The 15,874-nt window shown below is 42.2% G+C and overlaps 2 protein-coding genes across 2 annotated transcripts; both read left to right on the plus strand.

Annotated features, from left to right (window-relative positions):
• Positions 1-443: 443 nt before the first annotated feature.
• On the plus strand, positions 444-4,388 carry lcat (lecithin-cholesterol acyltransferase; the record flags this gene model as incomplete). Its single annotated transcript, XM_080842289.1, has 6 exons — positions 444-585; positions 874-1,030; positions 1,655-1,770; positions 1,861-1,956; positions 2,314-2,538; positions 3,772-4,388. The coding sequence occupies 6 exons, from the start codon at positions 444-446 to the stop codon at positions 4,386-4,388; spliced, it is 1,353 nt and encodes a 450-aa protein (XP_080698415.1).
• Positions 4,389-6,122: 1,734 nt separating this feature from the next.
• Positions 6,123-15,835, plus strand: pla2g15 (phospholipase A2, group XV; the record flags this gene model as incomplete). Its single annotated transcript, XM_080841698.1, has 6 exons — positions 6,123-6,267; positions 8,423-8,579; positions 9,046-9,164; positions 9,340-9,438; positions 13,185-13,409; positions 14,091-15,835. The coding sequence occupies 6 exons, from the start codon at positions 6,123-6,125 to the stop codon at positions 14,600-14,602; spliced, it is 1,257 nt and encodes a 418-aa protein (XP_080697824.1). The 3' UTR covers positions 14,603-15,835.
• Positions 15,836-15,874: the final 39 nt, after the last annotated feature.

The following is a 15,874-nucleotide window of genomic DNA, read 5'->3' on the forward strand; positions in this document are numbered from 1 at the left end:
GTGTAGCCTCCCTATAGCCAAGGCAAGGCTGGAGACTTCCACGACCTTATTTGGCTGTGTTAATATTTCACTGGCTGTGCTTTTACTGAGTGAGCGAATGGAAATCAATAGGCCATGTTTATTTTTCCGAAACTCAAAGTAGTCTTTTAATTTATAAATTGAAAGTGTATTTGTGTGCGTATGTTACATCATGTGTGCGCTCGTGGGTGGTTCCGCAGTGATGTGGATGTGTTTTCAGATGAGCGGAGACGAATCCATTTTTATGGTAACAACATGGAATTCTGTATACGAACAGCGGCGGTTCGATTGCCCGTGTTGACCTCCTGAACTGACGTTTGTACTGAACGTACCCATGCCGCCCCCTTAGTCCCCCGGTCAGAGCTGACAGCATTAATAGCGCAGAGTCTGGCCCTGTGAGAAAGAACTTATTGTAGCGGCACGAGATGGCATTCTCTCACCCCTTACTCGCGGTCATTTTAATGTTAGCTATTCAACAGTCTACAGGATTTTGGCTTTTCAATGTAATTTTCCCTCCAGCTGCAAAACCTCATACTGCAAGCAACAACACTCCGCCGGTTATTATAGGTAAGAGTTCTGTCGCCAAGTTAGATTCCTGAAGTACAACTCGCATGAGCAGTTAATAACCTAGAATGCTAAGTAGCGTAGGCTTTGTAAGATTGTAGCGCCATGTTTAATAGATAATAAGTGTGGGGGATGAATGTGATCATTGAACTGGATTTTCGGGTGACAGCCAATTCAGTAGGCGATGTCACTGTTAGTGTGTTCATTTAAAGCTCACTGTTACCTTGGGGTTTGTCAAATCATGAATGTTTCACGACTTATAGTGGGTCAGTGACTTCATCCTTGTTCTAGTTCCAGGAAATTTAGGAAATCAGCTGGAAGCGAAGATTGATAAACCCACCCTGGTACACTGGATGTGTTACAAGAAAACCGACCACTTTTTTACTCTCTGGATAGACCTGAACATGTTCATGCCAGTTGGCATAGACTGCTGGATTGACAATATCAGGTGGGAGAGAATGAAGCCTATGAAATCAGACTACTGTAGTGATTCATGCAAACTGTGTCCTCAGTGTTTATGACCTCTATTACAGGGAGTATTTAAATAAATGGAGCAGGCAGTTGGACGCTTTACTGGCTGGGCAAGCATAAGGTCAACTCAAGTTACCTTACTTTAATGCTAAATAAGTGAACACTGATTTACACAGAAGAGGGGACATAGTAATGGAACAACACTGTTCTATTGCTTCACTTGAAAAATCATCATGTGGCAGCATTACGCAATCCTCTAAAATCAATATGGCTTACTTCCCAGCGATTCTCTTCATACTGAATGCCGGGTGCACTTTAGTCCAGATGTAACATAATGTATGCCATGGTATTCTGTATGTAGTCTTGATGTAGTACCATGAAACATAATTGTTGATTTAACTCTATAATATGGTAGACTGAATGTATATATAATAAAGTGCTACTGAATTGCATGGTGTAGTATTTTAGTGTACATGTATGTCCGTTTTAACTTGCCATTAGGACCACATTGTAAATACATTATATATTTTGTATGGTGTTGTATTCTAGGTCAAGTAAAATCAATAATTTGTTCAATAAACATTGCCTCTGTCTCTCACAGGATTGTGTACAACAAGACCACACGTAAGACAACCAATGCCCCTGGTGTGGAGGTGAGAGTGCCTGGCTTTGGGCAGACGTATCCAGTGGAGTTCCTCGATACAAACAGATTAGCAGGTAAGCACAGACACCCTAAACCCCAGACTCTTTTGGCATGTCTCCATCCATGAAGTGGAGCTCCTGCTAAATTAAGCTTACCTTTCCCAGGTTACTTCCACACCATGGTCCAGCATCTGGTCAACATTGGGTATGTTCGCAATGAGACGGTTCGAGCAGCTCCTTATGACTGGAGGATTGCACCAAGTATGTAAATATTCTGACAAACATACATGCAAATATACACACACACACACACACACACACACACACACACACACACACACACACACACACACACACACACACACACACACACACACACACACAGACACACAAACACACAAACACACACACACACACACACACACACACACACACACACTCACACACACACACACACACACTCACACACACACACACACACACACACACACACACACACACACAGAGAGACTACTCACTTTACACCAGAATATACACCATAATATATATCATAGGAATTCTATGGTGCCTAAACATACAGGCACATTGAATTAGCTTCTCCTCTGTCTCCCCCTGCAGATGAACAGGAGCAGTACTTCACTAAGTTAAAGGGCCTGGTTGAGGAGATGCATGATCAGTACCAGCAGCCTGTCCACTTGCTGGGCCACAGCATGGGCAACAACTACATTTTGGTCTTCCTGAATCAGCAGAGCCAGGCCTGGAAGGACAAGTACATCAAGAGCTTTATATCCCTGGGGGCACCATGGGGGGGTGCCGTCAAGCCTCTGAGAGTGCTGGCTTCAGGTATAAACCCCTCAGAGCCGTCTCATATAGTAGCTGTCTGTAGGCTTCAGGTATAGAGCCCTCAGAGCCATCTCATATAGCCGCTGTCTCTGGCTTCAGGTATAAACCCCTCAGAGCCATCTCATATAGCCGCTGTCTCTGGCTTCAGGTTTAGAGCCCTCAGAACCATCTCATATAGCCGCTGTCTCTGGCTTCAGATATAGAGCCCTCAGAACCATCTCATATAGCCGCTGTCTCTGGCTTCAGGTATAGAGCCCTCAGAACCATCTCATATAGCCGCTGTCTCTGGCTTCAGGTATAGAGCCCTCAGAACCATCTCATATAGCCGCTGTCTCTGGCTTCAGATATAGAGCCCTCACAACCATCTCATATAGCCGCTGTCTCTGGCTTCAGGTATAGAGCCCTCAGAACCATCTCATAGATAAGCTGTGTCTGGACCGGAGCTGCGCCAGATCCGAGCCTGATCAATTATGATCCAGAATAAGGCTGGGCAATGAACCATAACGCACCAACCAAAAATCTGTTATTGTGAATAATTATTTAATTGTCAGGTTGGGATGGTTGGGACTGTTTGCTTCATATTTTTCGCTTCTTTAACAACAAGGCTTCACGCTTCCTTGCTTTTTCTTGTGCTAAATAATAAGTATGATCCTCTATTTGTCAGAAGCTGGGTTCTTAAACTTCTCAGAACACCAAATGTTTGGCCACAGACAGCAACCACTGATTCCTCTTACTTCTTCTTCTTCGTCATCCAGCCGGCACCACCAAATTCAAGCTGCAACTTAAAAACATGAAAGGCCTTCTCTAGAGCCAGCAGACTTTTATTGTCACACAGACATATCTAATGCAGAATTCGTTTCTCTCAGCTTCTGACTGTTTCTTACATAGGCCTTATTTCATGGAAATGTTCAAACTGGAGTTGCAGTCGTCAGAAAGTTCTTAAGTAATTTACATGCATGATCGATTAAGATAGAGCAGTGCTTATAAGATGCACTGAATGCACAAGCATATTGGTAATAATTGCCTTTTCAATGTACCCATAGAATTATATACTCTAAGTGTTGAGGTCATTTTCTTTCTTACCAAATTAATGGTATACATGGATATGATGCAAGAACAGCTTCCTGTTTCTAATCCATTTTATGTGGTATGCGAAGTTGGTCTCGTCTTGAGTGTGTAGATTGACTACACTGCTCACTTGAGGCAGAATAAGTGAATGTATGGTTTGTGTAGGTGAGAACGATGGCATCCCTCTGGTGTCCAACATAAAGATCCGAGAGGAGCAGCGGATGACCACCACAAACCCATGGATGGTCCCTTCAGAGGAAGCCTGGCCAAAGGACCACACATTCGTCTCCACCCCCTCCTTCAACTACACCAACCAGGACTACAAGCGCTTCTTCCAGGACATCAACTTTGAGGATGGCTGGTACATGTGGGAGGGCACCAGAAACATCACAGCCGGACTGACCCCACCTGGCGTGGAGGTGTACTGCTTCTATGGAGTGGGGCTCCCCACACCGGTCACCTACGTGTACGATGACCAATTCCCCAACGCCGACCCAGTGGACATGATCTACAGTGACGGTGACGATACAGTGGACAGCCGGAGCATGGGCCTGTGCAAGCGCTGGGAGGGCCAGCAGGAGCAAGCGGTCCATGTGAAAGAGTTGAGGGGCCTGCCCCACCTGGACATTGTCTTCAACCCCAGGGTTCTCCTCATGATCCAGAGGATCCTGGAGGGGGAGCACAGGGACGAGGTGTTCAGCGCATACGACCTCTATCCTACACAGGCCCCCCGCCCACAGAACGAGAGCCAGTCGCCCACAGATCAGTCGCCCACAGATTAGCCCCCTCTCTCCCCACCTTAGATCAGGCCTACGTGGAGGCAGAATCAGCACTCTTAAATAGAGATCACTGGCTATAATGAGTGTACATGTGTACAATGCTAATGAGTGTTGGAGTAAACTTCTCTGTTGGTTACTCAAAGCTAACATCACACACACATTAGCGAGACAGCGGTTTAAACAGGTATCAAGCAGGAGAAAGTGTTCCTTCTTTACACAGTCCTACAGACTCTTACATTCTGAATCTTTTCAGCCTCTGTTGTACAGTATGTGTTACATGTGTTGTTTTTCCGTGGTGTTGAAGATGGATTATTTTAGATGCCTAAAATACAAACTGTTTCTTTTTATAGTATGTGTGGAATATATTTTTATTTCAATTCAATATACAAAATCATTTTTATATACCTGGACTTTTATATAAAATCCTTCCTGTGATTGACTCCACAGACTGCAGTGCAAAAGGTATGGAGTATGTAGAAATAAAAAATAAGGAAAATAACACCAATATTCTTTTGATAGAGAGTACAATTTGAACTTTGTTATATCATCACCTATTGATTTTATTTGCTTAATGTAATCAACTACTATGGGCTCTTTTGTGCACTAAATAGGGCCTGGAGTTCACTTGCAACCACACATCACACAGGGGGAGAGGTTTAGGTCTATCTGATAAGACAGTAACTAAACACAACTGAAATGTGATATTGCTTAGCTGTTCTTGTTTAGCTTCTTATGTTCAACTGAAAAATCCATGGGCTCAGTATAAGTCTCAGCAAAACAAATACACCTCTTCCTTTCATGGTTCCCTCCAGCACCAATGATATGTGGTTGACTGGCTGGTAGGAGGTCTTGTTTGTCCCGTGATGATAAGCTAGTGGTCTCCTAGACCATATGATATTCATGTATGAATCTTATATGTATACATACACATGCACTATGCTGTGATGTGACGAGGTGTGACTGACAACTTCAGAGAGAGGAAGTTACACAAGCTGATGCTGTTTTCACACATTCAGACATGGTGAAATGCACAAACATAAAGTGATTTAAAAGTGGCAACCAAAAAAATCCTCATCCACATTTACTAATTACCCACATTTGTATACATTTAATCCAGATCAGAATTGAATACCAATATGTTCTATCCTTTCAACTGTGTTGTGATTAAAGTATTGTAGATTTGTCGATTTTACATTATTTAGTGACTTGTGACTACATAGTTGAGCTACTGGCAGAGTCCTATGAATGATAGAGAGTCCTTTTTATTTCCGTTGACATATGAAGAATAATGTCAATACAAGTAGGCCATAAATATTAGCAATTCCGTGGCCTGTGTAGACCAATACCCTATCTCTATAGATTATCAATGTGAAGTTACAGTCTTGAAAACTGCTGAAAACGACCGTCGAGAACAGCAAGTATTTAAAGTGATGTGATCACTAGTCTAAGCATGGAGGTAGGCTATTAAGCCTATGCATCTATTATATGTGATTCTATTAATGTATTCCTGCAATCACACGCCCACCCATTTCCTGTGTGAGAGACGATTATATCGGCTGTCTACTGCTCTGGCCTGACCATTATTCAGAACACCTCTTCATCGTTTAATAATTACTTCGCTAATTGCATCACCAGCGACCAAGAAGCCACTGATTTCGAACTGTTTGTTTTCCTGTCGCGTATCGTGACTGTGTAGAAACAGCAGTTGACTCATGTCGACTCTGTAATGCAACTCCGATGGAGATGGTGTCCAGCCACAACTTACTCCTGAAGGTGCTCCAGCTGTTTGTTTTGTTAGCTGGACTGACTTCATACACTGAAGGCAGAAGTCTGAAATGTGCTTCTGCGAAGCCATGCTCGGACAGAACCCCAGTGATCATCAGTAAGTTCTTAGGCTACATTAATTTAACAATACGATGAGGATCAAAATATCGAATTGATAGCCTCAACTTCTGATAGAATGTGGCATACAGTGTTTTATAGACTGTAGCTTTGCGAATTATGGTTAGGGTACTTAGTTTAAATGATGTATGCAGTGGCAAGATTATCTCACAGTGTTGCATAGACAGTCACGATTTAACGAATGATTGCCATACAGCCACTTGCGCTCTGTTAACCCGACGTAACGACTAGCGAAACGTTTCTCTTTCTCCGTAATGTTTGGGGGCTGAAGTAGCTTACATTTGCCCAAATTATGTTTTTTGTTTGATTTGTGATGTGGTGACACCGGATAATATAGAGGTTAACGGGTTTCGTCGACCCAGTCCTTGTTTCTTGGGCACTGTTTACAGTAGGCTACTTGTTGTTTAGGATCTATCATATGACAGTGGTCATATGACCCACGACTGAGGCTGCATGTCCGCCACCCACAGCCACAGCCTGTTGTTTCCTAGGATTTGTTGGAGAAAATACAATGTAACTCTCTAATTCAAAGCGTAATCATAACCTCTATATATTCTCTCGCTTAGGCAGCAGGTAGACACAGGAGTTGTGGTTGATATTTAGCTATTTTATCCACCCCGATAGCTTGTATTTAGTTACCCATGAATCAGCTTTGTGATGGTGTAGTCAGAAGATAGAGGTGAAAAGATTTTGTGGGAAAGTTATCTTTTAGGTATTCGTGCGGTTACGTCTGAATGCACGATTATTATTCCAGCCTTTGGGCTCTTTCGCTCCCAGGTATCATTCCCGGGCCGATTAGAAGGCAGTAAACTTGTTAAGCACATGTGCTTTCATCGGGGTACAGTTTGTCCGGCGCACTCACAGTTGGTTACTTCAGGAATTGAATGTGTTTGGGGGAGCAACTGAATCTGTTTGATCAGCATATGATTGATTGGCCACAAAGTACTTATCTTCAGAGAGGCCACTCGGCCATTAGGGTCAGGGTCCAGCACGAACATAGGTTTGTTTTTTAACTGTTTTAGGGCTACTTGAGGTTAGAATATTGAAAATCTGTTCATGAGATAAGGCATAATTGATCTGTGAGATGGCCGTTAAATTAAGTCTGTTGCTCATGATGGACGAAAAGTATCAACTAGTGTTTTCTTGGGTTCACATTAGCCATCCCTTTATAATGAATGATGTGGTGTGTGTGTATTTAATCTGAAATCAGTTACAATGAAGCAATAATGGCGCACTGGGCTCCGATGTCAATGTTGCCTCCTTATGCAGTTCCAAGTATGGGGTGTGGGCTCAGAGTGAAAAAAGAAAAGCCAGCAACAGGGCTAATTTTGTATGGCAGTGCTGTTACAGCACAGTAGCCTATAACCAGTGGTGTAGTGGTCCATGGAGAAGTGGGTATACTGTACATTTGGCTATTTTTTTAAGCAGCCCATACAGCACAGGATAAACGGCCTGTTTAGAGAAGTCGTTATACTCAATGCTGACTGAAAAATAAGTGGGTATACTCCGTATACCTGCGTATACCCTGGACTACACCACTGCCAATAACTAACATAGTTTGTAATGAGTTTGTAGCCTACTTTTTAGGCTACTAAATATAATATGGTCAGGGCCTAGCGTTTAGATTATATGTTACAGTAGAAGGATGACTAGCCTTATTGCGAATACAGCATGAACATTGCATGAAGAAGACACCATGAGGAAGGCTTTTGGAGAAGTGAATAGTCTATTCTACTACTTGTAATTAAACTTCAGATTGAAGGACCTTGATCTGAACAGCCTTTGGATGCACATTGAACATTGTATGGATTGATCATCCACATGTTTGATGTTTTAAACAAGAGCTCTGATCTAATAAAATTACAAAAATGTTTGAGCGATAAAATATTTAAGTTTATTGATTGGTGAAATTAAATGGAAAAAGTTCAAACGTAGAAGTAATGTTCAGTGCAAAGGCTTATGGGCATCTGTATTTCTTTCTTGAATTGCAGGTAAGATGTGAGACTTTGTTGTGTTGTTGTTGTACTTTTTTTTCTCAAAGGGGGGCTTTTTTATAGAACTACAATTGCCAAGGGTGTTAAAGTTTGTGTAAAGTTGAATTGGGTCCTGATGCCTGTAACCGAATGGTGCTGTAGTTCCAGGCGACCTGGGCAACCAGCTGGAGGCGAAGCTGGACAAGCCCAGTGTGGTCCACTACATCTGCTACAAGAAGACCGATGACTACTTCACACTCTGGCTCAACCTTGAGTTGCTGGTACCAGTAGCCATAGACTGCTGGATCGACAACATCAGGTAGGCTACATCCATACTCCATAACCCCCCCCCCCAACACACACACACACACACGCACTGTAACTCACACTACCACACAAATGTACATGGCCATCAGAAACACTTGAATAAAAGCAATATTCAACATTTATTCTGTGTAACGTAACACTTTCAGATGACTTAAGCCTGTACTGGCAAGTTATTGGTGTGAGACACAGATCAGTCTGAATGGAAATGTGATGTTTGGCAGTAGAACAGTGCAAGTAGCTACATCTTCAGTAAAATTTGACTTGAACCAGAACCACCCTTTCACCACTAAAGTGGAAGAGAGGATTTTCACTTCTTGTCTCAGTTCATGTCGTTTGTGATGGTGACTATTTTTTGTGTTATGTGATAAAGTAAATATGTATGTAGGTGCATGAATATATAGTTATGTCTTTGTGTATGTATTTATGTGAATAATAAATGTTGTGGTATTCTCCTGAAGGTTGATCTATAACCGCACCACACGGACCAGTGAGGCTCCAGTTGGAGTGGAAGTCAGAGTGCCAGGGTTTGGGAAAACGGACACGCTTGAGTACCTGGACCCCAGTAAACGCAGCGTTGGTAAAAACTGAACTATACACATAGACACTTAGCTAATGTATGTATGTTTGCATATGTTGGCATCTGGAGGTGCTCAGTTCTAATTTCTCACTCAGTACTGTGTGTGTGTGTGTGTGTGTGTGTGTGTGTGTGTGTGTGTGTGTGGGGATCCTGACTGTCTGTGTGTATGTTGCAGGAATGTACTTTTTCGCCATAGTGCAGGGGCTGGTTAACGATGGCTATGTCAGAGGTGATGACATCCGTGGAGCTCCCTACGATTGGAGAAAGGCACCAAGTAAGTTATGCAACACAGCACAGTGGGTCATATTCTAGGAAAACAGCCCATTACGACAATGTTTCTCAGTAGTGCTTCTCAACAATTTTCCTCAGAAGTGTTTCTCAACTGGTTGGTTGTGGAATCTTTCTGACTGGGCCGCAGAGTGTCTGTATTCCTTCAGAACTTTAATGGCTTTTGTAGGAAGTGTATGAACAGTAGATTGTATTTGATTTAAAAATGGCAAAAAGCTGAGTCTTCGCGGTTCTCAAGCCTCAGTCACAAAGGGAGCTCTCAAAGAGACTAGTAGCTGAGACTACAGGTGTGACTTACTAGCTGTCTACAGGACTGCACACTAACACAGTATAACCTCACTCAAATATGCAACAAAACACAACGTATCTCAACTCTAGATTTCATAGGACAGTACAAAACAGAACACCTGGAATAATCTACACTACATCCTTTTTTGTTACCTTGTTACCTTGTTTGTGTTCATAAACAGGATGGCACTGCTTTAGTTGTCTAACAGGTAGAAACCAGTTCTGCTGATTTATGAATCTCTGGAGTTTTTGTTGGCTGATTGCCTGGACTGGGAAACAGATGCCATCTCTAATTTACAGGACATACTGCTTCACTGACAGGGTTCTGCATATTAAGAGGATTTAAAAAAAAAAAAATTTAAGTTAAAGCTGGATAGCTTATATTCAGTCAGGGACAGCACTCTATTTTAGCAAGTTTTCACTATCTGCTATTTTTGAACGTGGATAGGGTTGCAAAATTGGAAGCTTTTCATGGGAAACAAAAACATGAATATTGAATAAAATAAAGGTATCCCTATGATACCCCCCCAAAAAAGTCCAATTCTTAATGTAAAATTAAAGCAGTTAAGCTTCTTAAGCCTGTTTTAGCGTTTTTCCTCTGAATCCTCTAGGTTGCGAATCCATTAACTTGTCAATTTGGTTAACAACAGCTAGCTACAACCTATGCAAAGAAACACAGCATTTTGAGTGACGTTTTTATTGCTCAGCCTTTCATTTGCAGTAATTACTTTTATTTATGATAAGTCCCCCAACTCGCGCTTTTTTTTATCCCAACAGCCGCGAGTAATCGAGGTGATTGTGTACTTTTGTGTTGACATGGATACATCCTACTCTCACTGCTATAAAAATAACAAATAAACTTGGTATTAAAATGAACATGGCTTCAGTGTTGAAAGTTATCAATATGCTAGGTAATTATAAAGGCGTTCATGAACAACAGAAAGTCATAGGTTAACGATTCTGGCAGACCATTTTCCCAACAAGATGCCTCAAGGTTCCAGCTAAGCTTGCCTAGACTTGTTTTCACTACATTTAAGTTCTCTGTTATAGCATTTTTTTTTTTTGCAAAAAAGTTTCCGGAAATATTCCGCCCCTTTGCAACCCTAATTGTGGATTAAAAACCCAGCCCTAACCGTCAATGTCAAGGCACGCTTTTGTCATGTTAAGTTCCTGATATTTCTCCCAGATAAGTGAGTTTTGAGGGGAAGTGGTAGACTGCAGTTTTGTGATTTTCAGTATAGATAGTGTGATGGTAGTGAAACAGCATTTTGCTGTGTTCCCTTTTCTAAAAAAAGAAGTAAAAAAAAAAACATGAAATGGTAAGTAGACAGAATTAACCGAAGCCACATACATAACTCATTGTCTGCACAATGCACTGTCTAGTAATCTAAAACTTATTTTCACTATATTATTGGGGAGGGGGGGGGGAGTAGGGTAAGGGTAGGAATTATATACTAACTCAGGTTAGGCTCTAAGATCAAAGTAGTCTTGGTCAGCCGTAGGGGACAACAAATTCCTTGAGGTTATTCGGCCATTTCGATTATTTCTAATTTTGACATTGAGAGAGGCAAGTATAGGTGGGGTTTGTTCATATTTTTTAATTCTAGTAAGCGTGTGAGCAGCAGCGTTCTGTGTTAGTTGGAGGCTCTTTAGTGAGTTGGTGCTACATCTGGACCGGAGAGCATTGAAGGAGTCTATTTGCAAAGTCATGAATGAGTGGATTAGTCTTTCTGCTTTAAGGGTAGGACTTTTTGATTTTAGCAGTAATGTGTAGCTGAAAAAAAATGGTCAATAATTACACTAAGATCTTTGACACTTGTGTTAGATGTCAGTGAGATCTGAGATGTCATGTAAGTAGTTAGGAGGATGGTGTCATTCTCAAGTGTTTAGGACCTGAAACCTCAGTTTTATCTGTGTAAAGGAACAGGAAATTGTTATTCATCCATGCTTTAACATCATCCAAGCAATGTTCCTTCTTAGGTAGTAAAAAATGTATAATTGTATCAGGTTTCATGTATGGGTATAGTTGGATGTCATCAGCGTAGCATACTTCCTGTTTGTAGCTAAGGGTAGCATGTACAGAGAGAAGAGCAGGGGTCCAGGCACTGAGCCTTGGGGAACTCCATGACTTACTTTTGTTTGACTCATTATGGCCATGTACAAACTGAAGATGGTCAGAAAGGTAAGACCTAAGCCAGGATAGTGCACAGCCTACCACAGTACACAAACATAGTGTTCAAGTCTTTGTAGTAAAATATGATCTATAGTCTAGCGCTAAGGTCTAGAAGTACTAGTATTGAAATGCATATATGATCAGATTAAATTAGTAGGAGAATCTCAGTGCTGAAATTGGCTCTAAAGCCAGATTGGAGGTTGTCTTGGATGTTGTTTCTGTGTAGAAAAGAAGTGCTTTGTTTATTCTTTTCAAGTATTTTTGAATGAAAAGGGGGATTGGATATAGGTCTGTATAAGCCAGATGATCAGGATCAAGGTTTGGCTTTTTTAGAGATGGTTTGATTACTGTTAATGATTGTGTTACTTTAAGCAGTCTCTCATTTGTTAAGGGCAGTGTGTGTTTAAGTAGTTTTGTAGGGATTGGGTCTAGTTAGCACATTTATGATTGATTTAGATGAGTAGGTCAATAGGTGTGTAGGATTCTAGCAATACACTAGATGGTGGGAGTGTTAGTCACTGCATCCTGAGAGGACTACAGGGCCCTGGAGGGGGAGGAGACTATACATATTTGCTCGTATTGTTAGAATTTAGTTTGGTCTTACATTAATACTGCTACAGGATATTGGAGTGTTTGTTATTGTTACAGGTTATTGGAGTGGAGTGTCAGTAGAAATGCTGTTGAAGAGAGTCCTCATACAGTATTGAGAAACCTGAGGCTCAGAGATGATTTGATGGAAATGTTATTCAAGCTGTGGACTTTTTTGGGGGTGGGGGGGGGGGGGGGGGGGTGCATTCAATTGACCTGATGCAAGTCTCGCACCCCTCCTCAGGCATGTGAATGCAAGACTTGCATGTGCATGAATCAGCTGAATCAAGGGGGCCTGTGTAGACACAGCTGGCTTGCACTGCAAGCTCTGCACGGAGTCATGACGTGGTTTGAACAGGTTGTCTGGAAATGTTGCAGTCACTGAACACTGAATTTACCACACATGATAATCAACTGTGGGTGATAGCCATGTGACTTTCCGGAGAACTGTAGAAATTGTCAGCTGTTAGTGTGTCTGTGTAACCGCTCATGCTAGATAAGGATATGGTCAGGGTAGGGGTATGCATTTCAAGGGAACACAATGGATTGTAATGCATTATGCTGTATACGTTTGCTGATAAAAAAAATGCAGTCATGGTCATGTTTTTTAATTTATTTTTGTGTTTGTGTGCGTGCGTGTGTGCATGCGTGTGTGTGTGCGTGCGTGCGTTATCTCCCCACAGATGAAAACAAGGCATACTTCTTGGCTCTGCAGCAGATGATCGAGGACATGGCCAATAAAGCAGGCCGGCCAGTGGCACTAATTGCCCACAGCATGGGCAACGTGTACACGCTGTACTTCCTCAACCAGCAGCCGCAAGCCTGGAAGGACAAATACATCAAAACCTTCATCTCTTTGGGTGCGCCGTGGGCTGGTGTTGCCAAGACCATCAGAGTAGTGGCCTCTGGTGAGAAAAGAAGCTTGTTTGTGTGTGTGTGTGTGTGTGTGTAGGACTGGGTATTGGCACAGATGCCTGGATTTAATTTGATTATGATTCACAAGCTAATTATTCCATTCAATCCAATCACAATTAAAACATTGATTGATTCTATACAAATGAGATATGATGCTATAAAGTAGCTTTCCATATTTGGACAGATGTTTTAAAAAGCTCTACGGTGAACACCCATTTACAAATGCAAATAGAAATGGATGCAAAAGGAAACAAATTGTGAAAACCACTACAGAAAAGGCCAAAGGCTAATATAGCACATTATTTTGATTTCAGGCACACATCCAAATCAACTAATCAACCTGCCAACGTTTCAAAGCACAAAAAATGAGTAGATAACAATTTGGCTCAAAAGGATTACTCAACATAAAATTTAGCATGTCAAAAGTCACATTCCATGTTTTACAATCAGATTAGTTAAACTTATCTCAACATGTTGAATGAAAAAAAAAATAGTTTGCGCTTGCATTAGCGGTTTATACCTATTCTCCTAATTTTCCATATAATTTGAAACTGCGTACGGAACTTCCTGAAGATTTTATCTCTGTCTCTTACATTTTTCTGTTAGTGACATTATCTTGTATGTGCAAATAAGTACTAATCCGTGTGTGTGTCTTTGTGTTCCTCTGCTCTCAGGTGATAACAACCGGATCCCGGTGATCAGCTCGCTAAAAATCCGTCAGCAGCAGCGCACTGCCGTCTCCACCATCTGGTTGTTCCCGAACGCCAACACCTGGCCTGCTGACCAGGTGCTCGTCCAGTCTCCCACCGCCAACTACACAGTGCAGGACTACCAACGCTTCTTCCAGGACGTGGGCTTCCCCGATGGTTGGGAGATGCGCAAGGACACGGAACCCCTGGTGAGCGCCCTGGAACCTCCTGGCGTCTCCATACACTGTCTGTATGGCAGCGGCGTGCCCACAGCAGAGCTTTTCCGTTACACCGCGTTCCCTGACGGGGAGCCGGAAGTGACAAATGGGGACGGTGACGGCACGGTGAACCTGCGCAGCGCCACGCAGTGCAAACGCTGGGTGGGGAAGCAGACGCAACCTGTCAAGCTTGTGGAGCTCCCTGACAATGAGCACGTAAATATGCTGCTCAACCAAACCACAGTGGCCTACATCAGGGCTGTGCTAAAACAGCCTTGACCCTAAAGACTTATACACTCACACACCATTCAACCTCTGTGCTTCACATCAAGACCAATGCTCAAGTCACCCTGACCCTCAGTGGCTTGCACCACACTAGCCCTATACCTCTAAACCCTAGTCAAACAACCCCAAACCCATAATTGCCCTCATCAGTCCAGGTAGATGCTGACTCCACAGCACGTCTGGCCCTGATCTGGAGCAGAGCTAGGACACGGCTGTGGCAGATCTGGCCTGGATCCAACTGAGCCAACTGCTATTTGGGCCTGACCCCTCTGAAACACCTTCACCCGGAAACACTTGGATGAACAAAATGATGTAGCCACTGCCTCCCACTGACCCTGCAGACACTGTGTCACTGGTACAGGACCAGGTCCGCCATGATTAAATGGATCAACAAGTAGTTAATGTTTCTGATAGTTCATGTATAATTACTAATGATGGAGTGTGGCCAGCTCTTGCTGCTACTCCTTAATTAATTCCTGCTCTTTCTGGTATTCTACATTTGTGATTGATGTGTGATTTGAACCAACCGTTTCAGTCTTTGCTAAAGTCAGTGTACAATAATAATGTATAGTGCCTCAGTTCTGTTCTACTCTGTCAGAAAGAGCAGTCTGGCCCCTGTTGTGCACAAACTTAATTGGCATGGGATTGTGTTACGTGATGGGTTTTAATGTTTTTATCATGTTAAAGTGAGTGGTGTACATACAGTATTTATCATTTCAGAGGGGTAACTGCTGGATGTTAGTGCCATTATAGCACCAGCATTTCAGGTGTGAATGTACCCTCTCTTTATCGCAGTGTTTAGTCTTTTATTTGAAAATTCTGGGCCATGAGAATCTAGTTACTTAGAGGGACTACAATTGTCCATTTGAAAACAGATGTCATTGTTATTCCTCTGGTAGACCTGTTTATTGGAAGTTCATGTCTTGGCTTTGCCTCATTTTTCAATGTCACATATCTGTTGCATTGCAAGAATGTAATGACAAAAATACAGGTATGGTCTGAAACCTGCCTGTTGTTACTTTGATGGTCTTTCCTGACCTGTTGGTGTTCTAGTTACTCTTAAAAAAAAAAAACATCGTACTAATCACGAAAATCTAATTTCAACTAGGCATGTATGTTACCAGTGCTGGTTTTGAAAGACAAATCATGTAACTAATGTTTACAAATATATATTTTAAATGATTCATGGTGGAGCCTTAAGTGAGGGTGGTGGAGACAAGTGAACTCTTCACACAGCTCAATTATACTGCCACAAGTGATTTGATC

This window comes from Sprattus sprattus (assembly GCF_963457725.1).
Source record: "Sprattus sprattus genome assembly, chromosome: 7".
NCBI lineage: Eukaryota > Metazoa > Chordata > Actinopteri > Clupeiformes > Clupeidae > Sprattus > Sprattus sprattus.